Source organism: Globicephala melas, chromosome 2 (assembly GCF_963455315.2).
Source record: "Globicephala melas chromosome 2, mGloMel1.2, whole genome shotgun sequence".
NCBI lineage: Eukaryota > Metazoa > Chordata > Mammalia > Artiodactyla > Delphinidae > Globicephala > Globicephala melas.
Window position 1 is genome coordinate 103784430 of NC_083315.2, and position 16595 is coordinate 103801024.

Here is a 16595-nt window from a genome sequence, read left to right on the forward strand (position 1 = left end):
ACACTCCCATTTCCCAGGAGGCAGAGTGAGAAGCTGGAAAGAGCAGGTGCTTTGGACTCAGACGTGGATTTGAATCCGGGCTCCAGGTTTGTTTCCCTGGGCAGTTTGTGACTTGACTTAACCACTTCTGTAAAATATTATACTTGGATAATAATGCCTTTATGATAGAATGGATGCTAGGACACTGTGAAAGCTCAGCACATAGTAGGTGCTCAGTAAAAGTTAGTTTCTTTTTTTCTCAGACAGATTTGGAGTCTGGGACACTGGGGAATACATTTTATGTCTCATGATCAGGCTCCCAGGTGGAGGTAGGGAAGGGGCTGAAGCCATCACAGCCATCTCTGCTGCGGGATCAGCTTCACCATACCTTGGCGTCTGGCCCAGGATGGGACCCACGTGGTGGTCAGCATCTGGAAGCAGCAGAACGTGGACTGGGTGGTGGCGGTGCTGCAGGGGGAGCAGTTGAACATGACGGGCACTGTGTGCCACGTGGGGAAGGCTGAGAAGTGGGAGTGGCTGTTGTCCATGCTGAGGGGTCAGGGATGGGGGTGATACAGGTGCAGAGATCAGAACACACAGACCCAGCCTACGGAAGTCAAAACACTCCTTAAGATAATTTTGGATATTTCCCAGTGCCAGACATATACCAACACCCCATCACATTAGTGTGTGAGGCGCTCAATGTTGTTATAACAGCTTTACGGTGGGAAACAGACCTTAAGTGTCAGGGATGATTCTGAACAGAGCTCTGCCTCACTCCAAAACCCACATTCTTTTTTTTTTTTGCGGTACACGGGCCTCTCACTGTTGTGGCCTCTCCCATTGTGGAGCACAGGCTCCGGACGCGCAGGCTCAGCGGCCATGGCTCACAGGCCCAGCCGCTCTGCGACATGAGGGATCTTCCCAGACCGGAGCACGAACCCGTGTCCCCTGCATTGGCAGGCGGACTCTCAACCACTGCGCCCCCAGGGAAGCCCCCAAACCCACATTCTTAAGCAGGACTGTGGCTCTGCCCCTGGCAGGTCCCTGCAGGGTACAGATGCCCGAAGCCTGGTGAAGCTGGGACAATGCCCATGACAGGGGCTGGTCTGTGGACCGGAGCAGGGGAGATGCCAGGCTGGGGACCCCATCGTGGTCATTGTGGGAGTGGGTACTCTTCTTGGGGGCTCACAGGGAAAAGGTTGTTTTTGAAGAGCCTTAAAGGACAGTGGGAATCAGCCAGCTATGTTTTCCAGAGAAGAGACACCAGGTGCATGGGACTTAAAGGGAGGAGGTTTCTGATCCACAGTTTCGTCTCTTCCTCACCCTCTGTGCTGCCTCTGTCTCCCCCCAGGCCCTAGAGTCCTGGGGGCATCAAATTCCTGGTGTGAGTGCTGCAGTCAACCCCCTGGTGGGGAGCACCCTGGGGGCCGGTAAGCTGGTGGGGGACAAGGTGAGGCCCGGGGAGCATGGAGCTGTGAGGTTCTCTCCGTCTCCCAAGTCTACTCACACACCTGCACGTGTTCCCAGCTGCCCCCTGTTCCTTGGAACTGCAGCCCCCGGTCCCAATGGGTAGAGCACACCTGGGTCAATCTGCCCCGGTGGCCAATGATGCTGCAGACCTTCTCTACTTCAGCCTTCCTCCAAGCGCAAGGTGTGACGGGACACACCCGCTCAGGGCCAGATCCTCTCTCCTGGCTCAGAAACCTGAGGTTGTTGTAGTCTCGACTCACTGGCACCCATTCTGATCCCTCCAGTCTGGCTGTCCCAGGGACACCTCACCTGTCCTCAGACACGGCTGAGAAAAGGGACCCTTGCCCGGCATCCCAGACGGAACACACTAAGCACAGCAGGGACTCCTGCTGCCTCTGCAGACTCCCTGCCCCTGCTGTTCTGAGGGCACCATCCTGACCTCTCCCGCAATGTGCGCAGAGGTGGGTCCTGCGATCAGGCAGAGCCGTTCCCTCTTGCCTCCTTGTCGAGTCTCCCTCCGCTGACCACCCCTTCCTTCCTCTCCTTGCAGACCCTGCCCCACTTTCTCTCTTTGGTTCTCACATTCCCTGGCTCTCCCAGCCAAGTTCCTCTCCCTCCCTCCCTTGCCCAGCCTCAGGCTCTTCTAGGAAAGTCAGATTTCCGCATCTGCCCCTAAAAACAGCACCGTTGTTTACCTTGTGCAAATTCTCCCCTCTCCTCATTAAAGCAGGCACTAACACCCCAGCTTTCCCAATGTCCTTTCCTGATAACTATTTTCACTGACCTGGTTCTCTGGAGGGTGACATGCCATGAGGAGAGTCTGGCGTGAATGACAGTGAAGGGCTCGTGAGCCAAGTGCTCCTGGTGGGCGAGCAGGTCCCTCAGACCCTCCTCCGCACTCTGGGAGAAGAGCACCCACACCCCCAGCTCCTCCCCATGGGACTCCAGGGAGCGGAGGTGGCTGCCTCCCCACCCTGTTCTGATTGCAGATCCTGGTCGTGAACGTGAGGTCCCGGCTGTGCTGCTGAGCCGGCTGCTGCCCCTCGTGGAGAAAAGGGGGGAGGGCAGGGAGGGCCCGTGGAGTTGGGGGGACTCGGCCTTGCTGTCCTCTACACCAAGGGGACACTTGGGGAAGGAGCCCTCAGTGGAATATCCCAAGGAGAGGAGGTAGAAGGAGTGTGATCTGGTTGCCAGGGTCTGTCCCCGTCGCCTCCTGAACCACGTCTGCAGGCTGCTTTGTCCCCGGGGATGTGGCCAACACAGCGAAAGGGACTGTCTGGAAGGAATGTGGTCGGCAAATTCCAAACCCACAGAAGAGCCCCAATCACCCCTGACAGGCTGTGTCCCCTGAGAATGGCAGGCCAGATGCCAGGCCCAGGGCCTGGTAGTGTAACCCAGAGAGCCAAACCCCTCCAAAGAGGCCAGAGGAAGCCCCTTCAGTCCCTCCCCTGCATGCCTCTGGTAGCCAAGTTTTTCCCCCTTTGCTTTTCACCTCTTCTTGTCTGAATCAGAAACAGTTCTAGATTTGAAACTCAGCTGACTCTAAACGCATTTCTCTCCTATGGGAGTGGCTGTCCCCTGGGCTGCACCGACCTCACCCTGACGGCTGCCTCCAGGCTCCCAGCTCTGTTCTCCAGAGACCCAGCTACTGATTGGCCCTGCCCCTGTGACTGGTTCCAGGGAGTCCTGGGCTTTCCCAGCAGGGGAGGCTGTGTCAGCACCCTCTCAGGCCCACAAGATTTTACTTCTCCCCAGAGACCCTGGCCCCACCCCCAATTTCCCTTCTTCTCCCATTACAGCTCAGCTCTGTCTCCTCGTCAGAAGCCCATTTTCTGGGAGCATCTGCTTCACATTTGTGCTCACCTTTTACCTCATCACACCTGTTTCCTCACAGGGGAGGCTCTGCGGTGCTCATTGCCACTGCTGCTGTCTATGTACCTCCACACAGTGAGTGGGGAGCTTTGGAAGGGGGCAGTGGAATGGATGCCAGGGTGTTGGGGAAGTGAATATTGATCCTGTGTAATAAAAATATCCAAGTGCACAAACACTGAACATCTCTCTGGTCCACACTTAAAATCACACTCATTGCCTTTATCTCATTCAAACCCCACACCCCCAGGGCTGCCGTGGACGGTTGTACAGGTTGTTCACTGTGCAAAGGCACCAGGTCCAGGGACAGGGACAAGTGGGAGCTGAAATCCAGTCTATGCTCTGCTCGCCAAGCCACGCACCCTGGAGAGGTACTCTATTCTCCTGAAGGAAAGGGGTATCTTGAACATGCATTCACCAAGTCTGGCACCAGAGGGACTGTATGGGCTCAAAGGAGAGTTCTTTTAAAAACTCACACCAGGGGGCAGTAGAGACATGGCATTCCTGTGACTATCGACAGGCAGCGCTTATAAACCACATAGCAGATGAGGAAATTGAGACCTAGAGATCTTAAGTGACTTGCCCAAGGTCGACCAAGTCATGGTACAGCAGGGGTCTGGCCTTGGGTCTCTTCAGTCCCATTCCCTGACCTCGCACCTAAGCTTTTCTCTCTGGGTCGAGCACAGACCAACATAGCTTCTGCCTTCCTGACCTTTCTTTAAGCCCGGGCTTCATCCTGCTCCTGCTTCAATTTTGTTCCTTGGTAATTCCCAGGGGTGGAGTGGGAGGCGCGTCTGAGTTGGGTCTAAGGGAGAGCAGGTTTATCCACCACAGCGCTGGAGGTTCAGCAAGAGCTCCTCCCCTCACTGGCAGTGTACTTTTACTGTTTCTTTTTCCTTCTTAGATGCTGGACCAGTACCACCAGCAAACTGCCCCACTGGGACTTACCAAGTCCTTGGCTGTGGAGCTGGCCGCATAAGGGCATCCGAGCGCATGGTGTGTCTCCAGGACTTGTCAAGACTGACTTCAGCCGAGTGGTGAGGATTCAGCAGCTGCCTGCAGTTCCCATGCCAACCACCCTGTGCTTTCCCTGGCTGGGCAAGCCGCTCGGGGCTCTGAGAACAGCAGCCTCTCACTCCTCTGTAGCAGAATCAGGGCTCTGGCTTCTGTGAGAAGATCCAGTGGAATCCCCAGCCCCGGGCCCTAAGCAGGGTCATCTTCGCCAAAAGGCACACATCTGGCAAGAGTAGCCAGGCTTTTGCCTTTCACAATCCTATCGAGCACTGACTCTCTGAATTTTTTCAGGTTGAATATAATCTGGCTGTGCAAAACTCTTTTAAAAATCTCTGTGGATCACAGAGGCAGGTGGGGTCCCCAGAGGAGACAGGACTCTGATTGCATCCTGGCTTATCAGAAATTCCTCTCAACGAGTCTGGGGTTGCACAGCCTGGGAGCCGGGAGCTGGAGGACAGGAGGAGCCTGGGAGGTGGGAAACAGGGATGGAGGTATGCTGGGCCCTCCAGCCAGGTCAGCAGGGAGACAGAGGTCAGAGTTCATTAGCACAGGCATTGAGACTGCAGTTCTGTTCCCCTTCCATGCAGGGCAGGGCAGCCAGAGGACCGTGGGGACTCTGTCCTTCCTGTGCTCTCCAGACGCCAGCTACATCACTGGGGAGAACGTTGTGATGGCTGGCTTTTCCTTGAGGCTCTGACATCCACCACCAGGACCGGAGGCTGTTGCTCTGGGTTTGGATATTGCATTTCGCCCTGGGAACCATATGGTGATTGGCTAGGAGAATGAAGGCCAGGCCTCTAGGAGGTGTTGTAGGTGAAATCTAAGACAAATCTAGTGTAGGGTATGGAGGTGGGGAGACAGAGTTGCTGCTGAGCGGTTGCTGAGCTGAAGTCTTGATTTTTTTTCTTTTTTACTGGCAATGAACTTGTTTTGAAACTCTTAACCTCAGCTTCCTTGTGAAGATGGCAAGTATGAGCAGCTGCTTTGCCTGCAAATGCTATCCCTGCATCAGTGGTCCATCTCCTCACCACTACCCCTTTCCCTCCTGTTTCATCCTGAGATGCCGGAAAAAAGTCTTTGCCTGGGGAGTTAGGGAGGTGGTAATTAAATGTCTTGCCCAGTCTCCCAGGAGCACACCCAAGAGCCTATCCCTCACATGGTTAGTGGCTCCAAGAGGAGATTCACCTCCTCTTAGATGTCTCCCTCCCCACCTCCCTGCCTGGGAGCCATGGAAATAACCTGGATGAGGAATGGATGATATGCTAAGAGTCCTCCTCTGCCACTGTCTTACCTTCTCTGGTCTTCATTTTTCTCAGCTATTAAATAACGGATTGGATTAATAGCCCCCACCCCTGCCCCCCTCTATTTTTCTGTGAGGCTCCCTCTGTTTCCTGACCCTCTAGCTTCTGGGTCCTAGTGGTCTCGGTGGTTCCAGCTCCCCTCAACATGTGCCACTCTGAGCCTTGTCACCACCGCAAGGTTATGGCCTCTCTCATAAACACGTTCCTATCAGGGAGCAAAGGAAGCTGGAGAAATCTGGGTCCCTCAAGGGGAGGTGGCTCAGACAGACCCCCAGCTTCACCCCACACAGGGGGTGCCCTTCCAGTCAAGTGGCTGTTACACTCCAGTCCTCACCCACATCCTCCTCAGAATTCACACCACCAGCTCCACCACCTTCATCAACACCGAGCCGTGAACCTTCCCTCACACGCCTCCATGGCTGGCCCAGGCCCCCAGTTTTCCCCAATGGCTTTTGAAAACTGCCACCACTCTTTCCTTACAGCTTCACTTTTATTCACTCTGAGCAAGGACCTTGCTGTGCACTTCACAGAGAGAACAATGGCAGTAATGAAACAGGAGGGAAGGGGGCAGGGCACAACCTTTAAGAGAATGACGTAGCTCTAGGTCATGACAAAAACTAGTTAGAACCAGCTAGGTCCAAGATGGTGGAAGATTTGACTTCCAGTGGACCTTGAGCCCCATTATATGCTCATTGTACTACATTAGCATATGCTAAATGACACACCCACCAGCACCATGACAGTTCCAAGGCTGACCATCAAAGATCAAAAAGTGGGGGACTTCCCTGGTGGCACAGTGGTTAAGAATCCGCCTGCCAGTGCAGGGGACATGGGTTCGATCCCCGGTCTGGGAAGATCCCACATGCCATGGAGCAACTAAGCCTGCGAGCCACAACTACCGCGCGTCTAGAGCCCCTGCTCCACAACAAGAGAAACCACCACAATGAGAAGCCCGCACACTGCAAAGAAGAGTAGCCCCCACTTGCCACAACTAGAGAAAGCCTGCCTGCAGCAACGAAGACCCAACGCAGCCAAAAATAAATAAATTAATAAATTAATTTTTAAAAAAAGTGGGGAGTGGCCCAATTCCTGGAAATCTCTGCCCCTTCCCCAAAATAGTTGGAATAATCCTCCCACTCACTAGCCTATGAAATTATGCAGCCCATAAAAACTAACCATGCCATATTTGGGGCCTCTCACCTTCTGAGATGGCCCTCACTCTTGTCTGTGGAGTGTGTTTCTCTCTAAATAAACCTGCTTCTTACCTATCACTTTGTCTCTCACTGACTTCTTTTTGCAACGAGATATCAAGAACCTGAGCTTTATTAAGTCCTGAGAGGCACAAGAGGGAGGGGATAAGGGGATATACGTATGCGTATAACTGATTCACTTTGTTATACAGCAGAAACTAACACAACATTGTAAAGTAATTATACTCCAATAAAGATGTTTAAAAAAAAAAAAGTCCTGAAACCAGGAATGTGATATCAATTAAAAGACCGTGGGTTCAAGTCCCAATCTGAGTTGCATGGTTTCAACAAGATGGTACTCATCACCTTTCCCCACTCTGGTCTAAAACTTAATTGCATTGCTTCTATTCCTCTCCGAAAGCCCACACATCAGTGAAGGAGGTGCGTGTGTCTTCTCTCTCCAGGGAACTCCTTCCTTACCCACTTGGGATCTCATTCACTCCCACCCCTCTAGGCACCTCATTCCTTGAAATTTCTTCTCTCTTATCTGCAGCTTCAACCTCTCAGAGGTTTAAAGACAAAACAAAATCATCCAACAAACAAAACTCATATCTCTGATTATCCTGGAGCCATTATATTATTTCACTCCTTGCTGTAATAGTTCCTTGCTCCTGTGCCCTCTGCGGGGGTTTTCTCATCATCAGTGTGCGTGCTGAAGTTTTCTTTTCCTGCCTTTTGGGGTGTTTAGGAATTTAACATGCAGATCGCTGCTGCTCTCCACATACTCAGATACTCAGCAGGGTCTTCAAGGGTTCTTCCACAGTCACAGAAGTAAGCCTCTAAGTCTGTTGCTATTTTATTTTTTCTTTTTTTTTCTTTTCTGTCTCAGAAATTCTTCATTTCTGCACTAAGTCTACAGGGTCCCGCCTATGGGTTTCACGGCCTGCCCGATCACCTATTCTGTCATTTGAGTCCTGCGTCAAGGAAATTTTCCTTAGATATCTGGGGATTGGGGGGTGGGGGGAGATTTCTGCCATGGATCTCCTTTCTGATTCTGGAAACAAGTTAGTGTCCATAAGTGCCACCTTCCAGACAGGCTTCCGGGACACACTCGTGACATTTCTCAAGAGAGTTTAAAGTGTGCTACCCACAGAACTGGGGAGGCTCTCTTGGCCTGACATTTTGGGGCCTTAGTCGTCCATCTGGGGCTCCAACCGGGCAAAGTAGTTTCCCCAGCTCTCCCCTGGTGGGTATCCCAAGGCTCATGAAGGGGCAATCAGTATCCCACAGCCCCAGCCAGGAAGCATTTGGCCACCATGGTAAGGAGCCATGCCTGGACCTGAGAAGTGGAAAACCTCACACCCATTGGGGGAACAAGGGAATTTACAATATTGGAATCCCTTCAGTAGGGCCTCCAAAATATGGATTGGTATTTCCAAGCTATCTATATGTGTATATGTAGAAGAAGGGTCATAACAAGAGTTACAAATCACTATCTTCCCATCAGCTCCCAAGGAGCTCCATTGGCTTCACAGACTTTTGCAGGAAGGACCTTTCTCTACACATTGTTGCTTCTGCTCATAAAAGAGGACACTTTGTAGAACTCAGCCCTTTCAAAAGTGTCGGTGGGGAAACACACACCCTTCGCTCTGCTGCCTTATTCACTTTTCCCTATAGGCTGAGGAGTAGATAAACTGATTGGTCCACATTACCGATGGGGGCTTACAAAGGCAAGGCAGTGTCCCCTGTCTCTTCCCCTTGGGCCACCTACACTTAGGTGGGCTCAAGTGACCTTTCTAGTCTCTAGTGAGCAAGGCTTGCCATGTCTCTGTTCTGGGTTGAAGACGTTTGACCTGAAACTTGCTGGGCACATCAGGTCTGCTCTACTCTGCCAGTTACCTTCCATTTAAAGATGAGGTAATGGAAAGCCTTGTTCTCTAACTTAGCATTAACAGTATGAAGGTGACCCTGACTGTGATTCCATCTGTCCCCTTTGGTGTAAGAGAGGACTGTGATCAATAACTAATGGTCCGGAATACTTATATTTCAGTTTGGGAGAAAGTGATAAATAATAACTGTGAGTCCATGGGGGCAGATTAGCTCCAGTCAGTGTATAAATCATAGTTTATGAGCTATTTTACAAAACCCTAAGATGTACTTATGGATTATCTTAAAACAAAATATCTCATTTGTACCTAAGTGGTGTGTACCATTTCGTAGAGTTCAATTTCTGACAGTTCTGCTCTGCTGGGGATTTTACTGTAATTGTCGAGGTGGGAGCAGGTTAGGAATAGGGTTTGTGGCATGGGTTGGCTGTTACCAGGGCTGACACTGCTCCCATAGATGTCTGCACATCTTGTTCTTTTGTCCTTGATATCCCTCAGACCATCCTTTCCTTCTAGAAAGAAGCACATATGTGCCTCAAATAACTGATGTACAGTTAAATTGATCTGTATATTCCTAACTTGCCATCTCTATCACTATCTGCTTTTATATCTACCTAGGTGTACATATTGTTATCCACCATCTATTATACCTAAATTATCTATTTATCTGTCTAGATAACTGGCAACTTCCTGTAGTTCAACTAAATATCTGTCCCTTCATCCATCCTGCAATCTGTTCAGATAAGGACCCATTCTCCTTAGGACCCACCTGCTCCTCGTAAAAGGGATTATGGAGGTGAGTGGTGAAGGCCTCCTGAGTTGAGCTCCAAGGCTACTCCACCTGCCCATCTTTCACCTACCCTGCCAAGCATGTGTCTGGCATTGAGGATGACAAGTGCTGGACCAGGAGTGCCCAGACAAGCAGGGAGGGGGTTCACAGGCTGGATGGCCCTGGGAAGAGGAAGCGAGGGTGTGTGTGAAAGGAAGAGGGGTGGGTAGGACCGTCTCCAAACCTCAGTTCTGTTCCTGAGTGTTTTCCCCTCTGGATCTAGGTCCTTATCAGAGGCTATTTTTGCTTCCTTCTCTTCTGCTTTTGGCTCGTCCTGGGCGCAAGCAGCAGTCAGTCAAACGAACAAGAGCCACCATCTCTTCCCCCCTACCCCCCCCCCAGAATATTCCAGGTCTTCCTTTCCCCTGGTGACAAGTCAGGCTGCCCTGGGGCTCCCACCAGGTAAGCACTGGAAACACTGTGGTTGCATTTGGGGTGGGGATACCTCAGTTTTAAGGCCTGCTCCTATCCTTCTTGCTAGACGTGAGGTCAAAGTTTCCATTATGATTTTGAGTCAGAGGCAAAAGACTAGCCCAATGGATGCCAAATTGGCCAAAAGGCAAAGCCGGTTCAAAAGCTCCAAATTTAAGGAATACATTTCGCTCAGCTTTACTAGCACAATGTTAAAAATTGTAGCCAAGTTTTATATATAGTCAGATGGAGACTTTTAAAAAATTTAGGTACTGTGACATTTCTAAATTTTTTCAATAGGCGTAAATTCAAAAAACGTCTTTAGGTGAGATGCTGGGTTAAATATAAGGCTGTTTATCATGAACTTAATGTACCTTTCAGGGCTGGAGTTGGCTATTTAACAGCAGTCATGTTTTCTTAAACAAAATAGAGACATATGGCTTGAAAAATGTATGCTTATTTGTGGGAAAAATGGAACAAACACTTGAAAGTGGGACTTTTCTGGAAAATCTGGGTCACAGAGTTGTGTATTTTTTTAGAGGATCCATGCGCCATCAGCAGAGCCCAAACTGTTTAATAAGACTTTAGCCTTTTTGTTCTGTGCTGGGCAATCTTGAGCACCTCAGTTGCTCTGGGCTCAGGTGCAACCAAGGGTGGTTTTGTTGCAGAGGCAAAAGGAATGGACATTCTTTACCAGCTACTGGAAATGTAAATCCAATGTAAGTTATTATGTTATCCGTGATATATCATTTTTAGTTGGTAGTGTTTTTGAATCAAATATCTGTAAATGCCAAGAGTAAAACAACTCTTCAACATATGTAGTTATTGCTGTACTCGTTAAGGCTGGGATTCATATTAATTCACTGACTCTTTCACCAGATTCTACGGAGAACCAAGTAAGTGCCAAGTATGCCATAGGGTTTGGGGGTATGGAAAACAAAGTGGTCCCTGACCTCAGGATGCACCCAACCAGGTACGTAGACAGGTATATCGACACGTCAGAACATGATAAGTGCTGTAACTGAAGGATGAGCTGGATTTGTGGCCATATGGACGATAAGCACATCAACGACTCTCACCTCCCAGTCTAGGTGGGATAAGAGGAGATGGAGGAGTTAAGCTAGGGAAACAAGAAGGAGAATGACATTCCTGACAGGGGAAACGGCATGTGTAAAATTGCCAAACATTTAGGGAACTTGGTTTGGTATTCCTGGGGCTCAGACACAAAGAAGAAGGAGCAGTGGGAAAAGAAGATGGAGATAAGAGCAGAAGCCAGAGTCAGAAATCCCTCAATGCCAAGGTGGGAGAACTGGACACAGTCTTGAAGACAACGGAGGGACAGTAGAGGGAGCTTTCTTATCCAACATTTTGTGTCTCCCAGCTTTATGCAAGGAACTCAGACTAAGTTCCTGGCCATGTTCAGGCCTGAGGCATGATCTTCTGTCCCAGACAGTTGTTGAAACTCCGGACTCTGTGCTTCGAGTCTCTCCATTCACTCATCACTGAGTATCTACTCTGTGCCTTGCATCACCCTGAGTAATGCTGACACAAGATTGAATAAGAAAAGTGAATTGATTAGTGTAGTATTCTGCTCTAACAGATAAAATCCAAAATTGTAGTGGCTTAATCCAGGGGTCAGAAACTACCACCCACAGTTACCAGATTGCTATCTGTTTTTGTAAAAAAAAAAAAAAAAAAAGAAGTTTTATTGGGATATAGTTGTGTCATTCATTTACGTGTCACCTATGGCTGCTTTCACACCAAGATGGCAGAGTTGAGTAGTTGCAATAGAGACCATACAGCTTTCAAAGCCTAAATATTTACTATCTGGCCCTTTATAGAAAAAGTTGCTGACCCTTGACTTAACATAGTAGAAGTTTATTTCTTTTTTATGTAAAGTCCAGTTGGAAGCAGAGAGTTCTGCTCCACAGAATTGAGGCTGATGGAGGCTCTGCCATCGTCAACACATGATTTCCAAGCTAACCCTAACACCAACATCTGGGAAGCTAAGAGGGCAGAGAGAGCGTGCAAAGGTTTTATGGGCCAGGCCTGGAAATGTCAAACAACACTTCTATCCACATTCCATTAGCCAGAACTCAGTCACATGGCCCCATCTAAACACAAGGGAGTCTAGGAAATGTTGGAGCTGGCTGGGAAGCAACCTTCTAGTCATAGCTCTACTGAAGGGGAATCAGGGTCTTTGGTGGAAAGCCATCTGTCTCCCACAATATGCCCCCGGCTTAGAAAGCTTGTGTTTGCAGTAGGATCACCACATGTGCACAAATAACCAGAGTGTAATCTTTTTTTTTTTTTTGCCATACGCGGGTCTCTCACTGCCGTGGCCTCTCCCTTTGCGGAGCACAGGCTCTGGACGCGCAGGCTCGGCGGCCATGGCTCATGGGCCCAGCCACTCCACGGCATGTGGGATCCTCCCGGACTGGGGCACGAACCAGCGTCCCCTGTATCGGCAGGCGGACTCTCAACCACTGCGCCACCAGGGAAACCCCCAGAGTGTAGTCTTTTAAGAGGCTTAAACCTTGATGACTTTATCAGTATCCCAGTAATGATGGAGCTTAACAGGATACATCACAATAAAATAGGTGACAATAGTACAAAGACTAGGCATAGTCCCTCTTCTTTTACTGTCTAATAGAGTGGAAACATCAAATGTACACCTAATGAAAATAAATGTAAATATTTATTAAGCATCTGTCGTATGCTGTACTAGACCTTTTGAATACACGATCTCTTTAAACATGTGCCGTGGCCAGAGGAAACCAAGACCAGGTGCGTCTGCGCTGGCCCTGTGAGTGCTCTCCCACCTCTGTCTCTCCTCCCTCCTGCTCATTTTAATTCTGGGGGAGTAGAGGCAGCCTTGTAAGAGGGAAAGGAGAAGCCCTGGAGGGGGAAAGAGAGAGAAGAGGACCACGCTCCCTCCTCTGATAAATGCTTCCAGGATAAAGCCAACACCCAAGCTGGAGAGGGAAGAAGCTTTCACTAAGAAGAGATTCCAGAATTGTTATTACCATATTGGACTGGACCAATAATCACTAACATGAGACTATTCTTGTGACCGAAGGGGAACAGAGGGCTTTTATCATCTAAGAGGAATTTCATCCAGAGGCAGGGCAGGGCATTGGAATAGGGAATGGGGTGAGGGAACAACAAAGGTGTTTTTCTGATTTCATCCTGCTCGTTCACCTTGCCAATAACATTTACAAATACTGGGACCCATGGAGTCAGCTTAAGCAAAAAATGACTTTATTAAAAGGTTATTAGGGAGCTCCTAGAACCTTGGAAGGCTGGAGAACCGGGCTAGAGACTAAAGCTCCAGGTACGTTGCCCACACCAAAACACAACACTGGCTTGACTGTTGTCACCACGGAACCCAAATGTTCCAGGTTGCTCTGACCTGAATACCAGGGACTTGACATCACTGCAGTTGCCACCGATGCCACATCAGTGCTGTGCCTCTGTCAGGAACCCAACCTTGAGACCACCACAGCCTCCGAAAGCCAGCTGGCTCTGAAGCCACAGTTGCAGCAGAATGAGGAACTTATTTCATTTCCTTCTGAATCAGTCTTAGGTGAGGCCCTCTGATTGGTGGCACCAGTGCCTGTGTCTTACTGCAGAGAAGGTGGGAAGAGTCCTTTTTGGCTAGAGAGATTATGGATGGGGAATCGTTAGTCAAAATTCTTCAAATATTAAAACTGTCTTCAAAAGGTGCCAGGCAGGCATAAGACATTCTATGTCCAAGTTCAACACAAGTTTAAAAAATACGTGTATAATCTAGGAAATGTTGGAGATGGTTTTCATAATACAAAGATGGTGGCTCTAAACTCAACAAGAAGTGACCTTGGGCGAGTCATTGAACTTCTTTGTGCTTAATTCTTTTAATCTATCAAATGAGAGACTGGGCTAAGTAATTCTAAGCTCCTGTCCACAGAAAGAAACAGAGATGTATTTGCAAAACCACTTTCAAGTCAATCAGAACCTGAGGACAAGTTTTGAGCTTGACAAGGGGCCATGGGGGCAGATGCGGAAAGGGGGACAACTTCTATTAAAGAGCAGTCTAGTCTCAGACTATCCCCCAGGACACTCACTGAATTCTGACTTGCACTTTGGGGCGGCACTTGGTTCGCCCCGGGCGCACCTCTGCTGCACTGCCTCTTCCATTCACCGCTGGTGAAGATAGATAATGGTGGCTGATAACTGAAAACAGGAGCAAACTGAGGCTTGTGGGCTTGGTCTGCTCCTGACCCAGCCCTGCCCCACCTTCCAGTTTCCCTCACCCTCTCCCACTCCCCAGAAGACCTTTGTTCCTTCAGGTAATTTTAGCTGTTGCGTGCTCGAAACTCAGACTTATATGACATGGTCACCTTCGAAGATTATCTTCAAGTCCCACAGCAGAATTCTTCAGAAGTGGGGGCGTGTTTCCATAAATGCCAGCGATATCCCAGAAAAGCAGAGGTTTTGCTTTTGTTTGTTTTTTAAAATAAAATCATCCTGCACTTTTCCTGTCTCTAGCGCAGTTCCCTTGGTGACACCCAAGGGTCTCTGAGTCTCTGGACAGGAGGGAGCAAGCCCATCTTTCCTAGATCGATATAGCAAATGAGTTTCTAAAATGAGGTCCTCATCTCTCGTGTACCTTCAATTTCAAACTTTAACTATGGATCTAGAGAAGAAAGTGCAATCGTTGTATGATGACAAGACACAAATGACTGAGACTATGGTTAGGAGGATATTTAACGTTCTGATTAAGGATAAAATGTCAAATTAATTTCTCCCATCAAATCAGTTATCTACCCGTTGTGGAAAGCAGCAGAAAAGTAATGACAGGATATATAGAAGCCTCTTAGGAAGGTGGAAGTCTATTTAAAAATGAGTGAATTTTAATAACTTACTGGCAAGTGAGGAACTTAGAATTCTAAGTACATGGAGATGAATTTAGCAAGCTGTTTTCCTCGATGGAAATAACTGTAGTTATTTATGTTCAAAATGCTTTGAAGGGGTGGAAATGCAGCAATACCATCTAACATCATGTCCAGTGGAAAGTCGTGGGAACTGGAAATCCAATGCTATATAATTAATTGGGCTCAAATTGTTTCTACTTTTTCTGGGCTTCAAATGAGAGGATCTTCGATAAGAAAGGGGAGCTTAGTGGATTTGGGATTTGCAAAGAATGAACAAACGTATGTGTTAGGAGCATCCGTAAATGCAAGGTAAATAGGACCATTAGGGGCTGGTACCCCCTCTGAAGTCATACTTTTCTTTGAAAGAATTTATCAGATAACTCTAACAAATGGAAAGAGATATGTCATTGCCAACGTCCTCAAGAAGATCACTACAACAAATATAGTTCCTGGTTTCATAACCTCCTGTCTGATCATAGAGGAAGGGCCAGATCTGAAGCCTAGACATAGAAAAGACCTGTAATTACTAAAGGCATTTGTCAAACAACTCTGGTAGAGAGATAAAATAAGGAAAATAGGTCCCTCCAGATTCATAAAAATGGCCTCTGTGCTCCCAAAGACTTCTATTACTCAGCTCCTAATGGCCAGGGCCACTGACATGCCATCTACAGTCTTAGCCCAACCCTTGTTTCTTTTTCTTTTCTTTTTTTTTTTTTTTTTTTTTGCGGTGCGCGGGCCTCTCCCTGTTGTGGCCTCTCCCGTTGCGGAGCACAGGCTCCGGACGCGCAGGCTCAGCGGCCATGGCTCACGGGCCCAGCCGCTCCGCGGCATGTGGGATCTTCCCGGACCGGGGCACGAACCCGTGTCCCCTGTATCGGCAGGCGGACTCTCAACCACTGCGCCACCAGGGAAGCCCCCCAGCCCTTGTTTCTATATCAGTTGCCACCGAGGCAAGTACAGCATTAGTGATCTCAGTCCGAACTCATCCTCCTCGGCCCAGCCTTGACCACTCCCTTTTACTTCCCACATCTCTATCCCTGTCAGTCCACATGAACATGGGTCCAGCCCTCCCACCACCCTCCTTCCTTTCAGGCTGGCACAACCTGTCAGCCAGGGCCTCTGTTGGTTCCCAGGCCTAGACTCCAAACAATCACTGGTCCAGGATCTAGGTCAGGGCTCACGCTAAACCCCAGACAGGTAGAGATCCTGCTGCCTGTGGATGGATATCTTAAGTCACAATATCTGCCCCAGGGGATCCCTGGTCCTCAAACAACCAGAAGAATCTCCCTCTCCCTTTCCCCAGCTGCTGTTGTGAGCCATGTTGTAACTCACGCCGTTTGCGGTGTTCTTTGTGCACTTGACTTCACACTCTGAGCTGAACTTCCGGAGCCCTCTTTGGCGGGGGCGGGGGCTCCTCATATCAAGAACTTACCGCTGTTGTCTTTTAATTGCTTCTGACTTATTCTGCAGATTATATGAAAAAATTCCTCAGTCTGTAGAGAAGTGAGATCTGTGACAGATTCCACCTGCTCTGTGTTTAGCTGCAGTTGCTACCACCTTCACCAAAGGAGGAACCCATAAATCCTTGGCTCTGTTTGAAAATGGACAAAATGGTCCAGCTGCCATGTCATCCCTGATTCAGCCAAACAGGTGTCAACTGTTCTTCATTAAAACAAGGCCTCCTTTTTTGACAATTGTCATTGTTCGTGGTTTCTTTACATTAAAAAAAA

The 16595-nt window shown here is 48.9% G+C and overlaps 1 protein-coding gene across 1 annotated transcript in view; it reads left to right on the forward strand.

Moving 5' to 3' along the window:
* LOC115852059 (dehydrogenase/reductase SDR family member 2, mitochondrial) overlaps positions 1-16595 on the forward strand; it is a 157659-nt gene that overhangs the window by 54574 nt on the left and 86490 nt on the right. Inside the window, 1 exon segment of the mRNA XM_030854480.1 lies at positions 2462-2516. Coding sequence (XP_030710340.1) covers positions 2462-2516 — 55 coding nt within the window.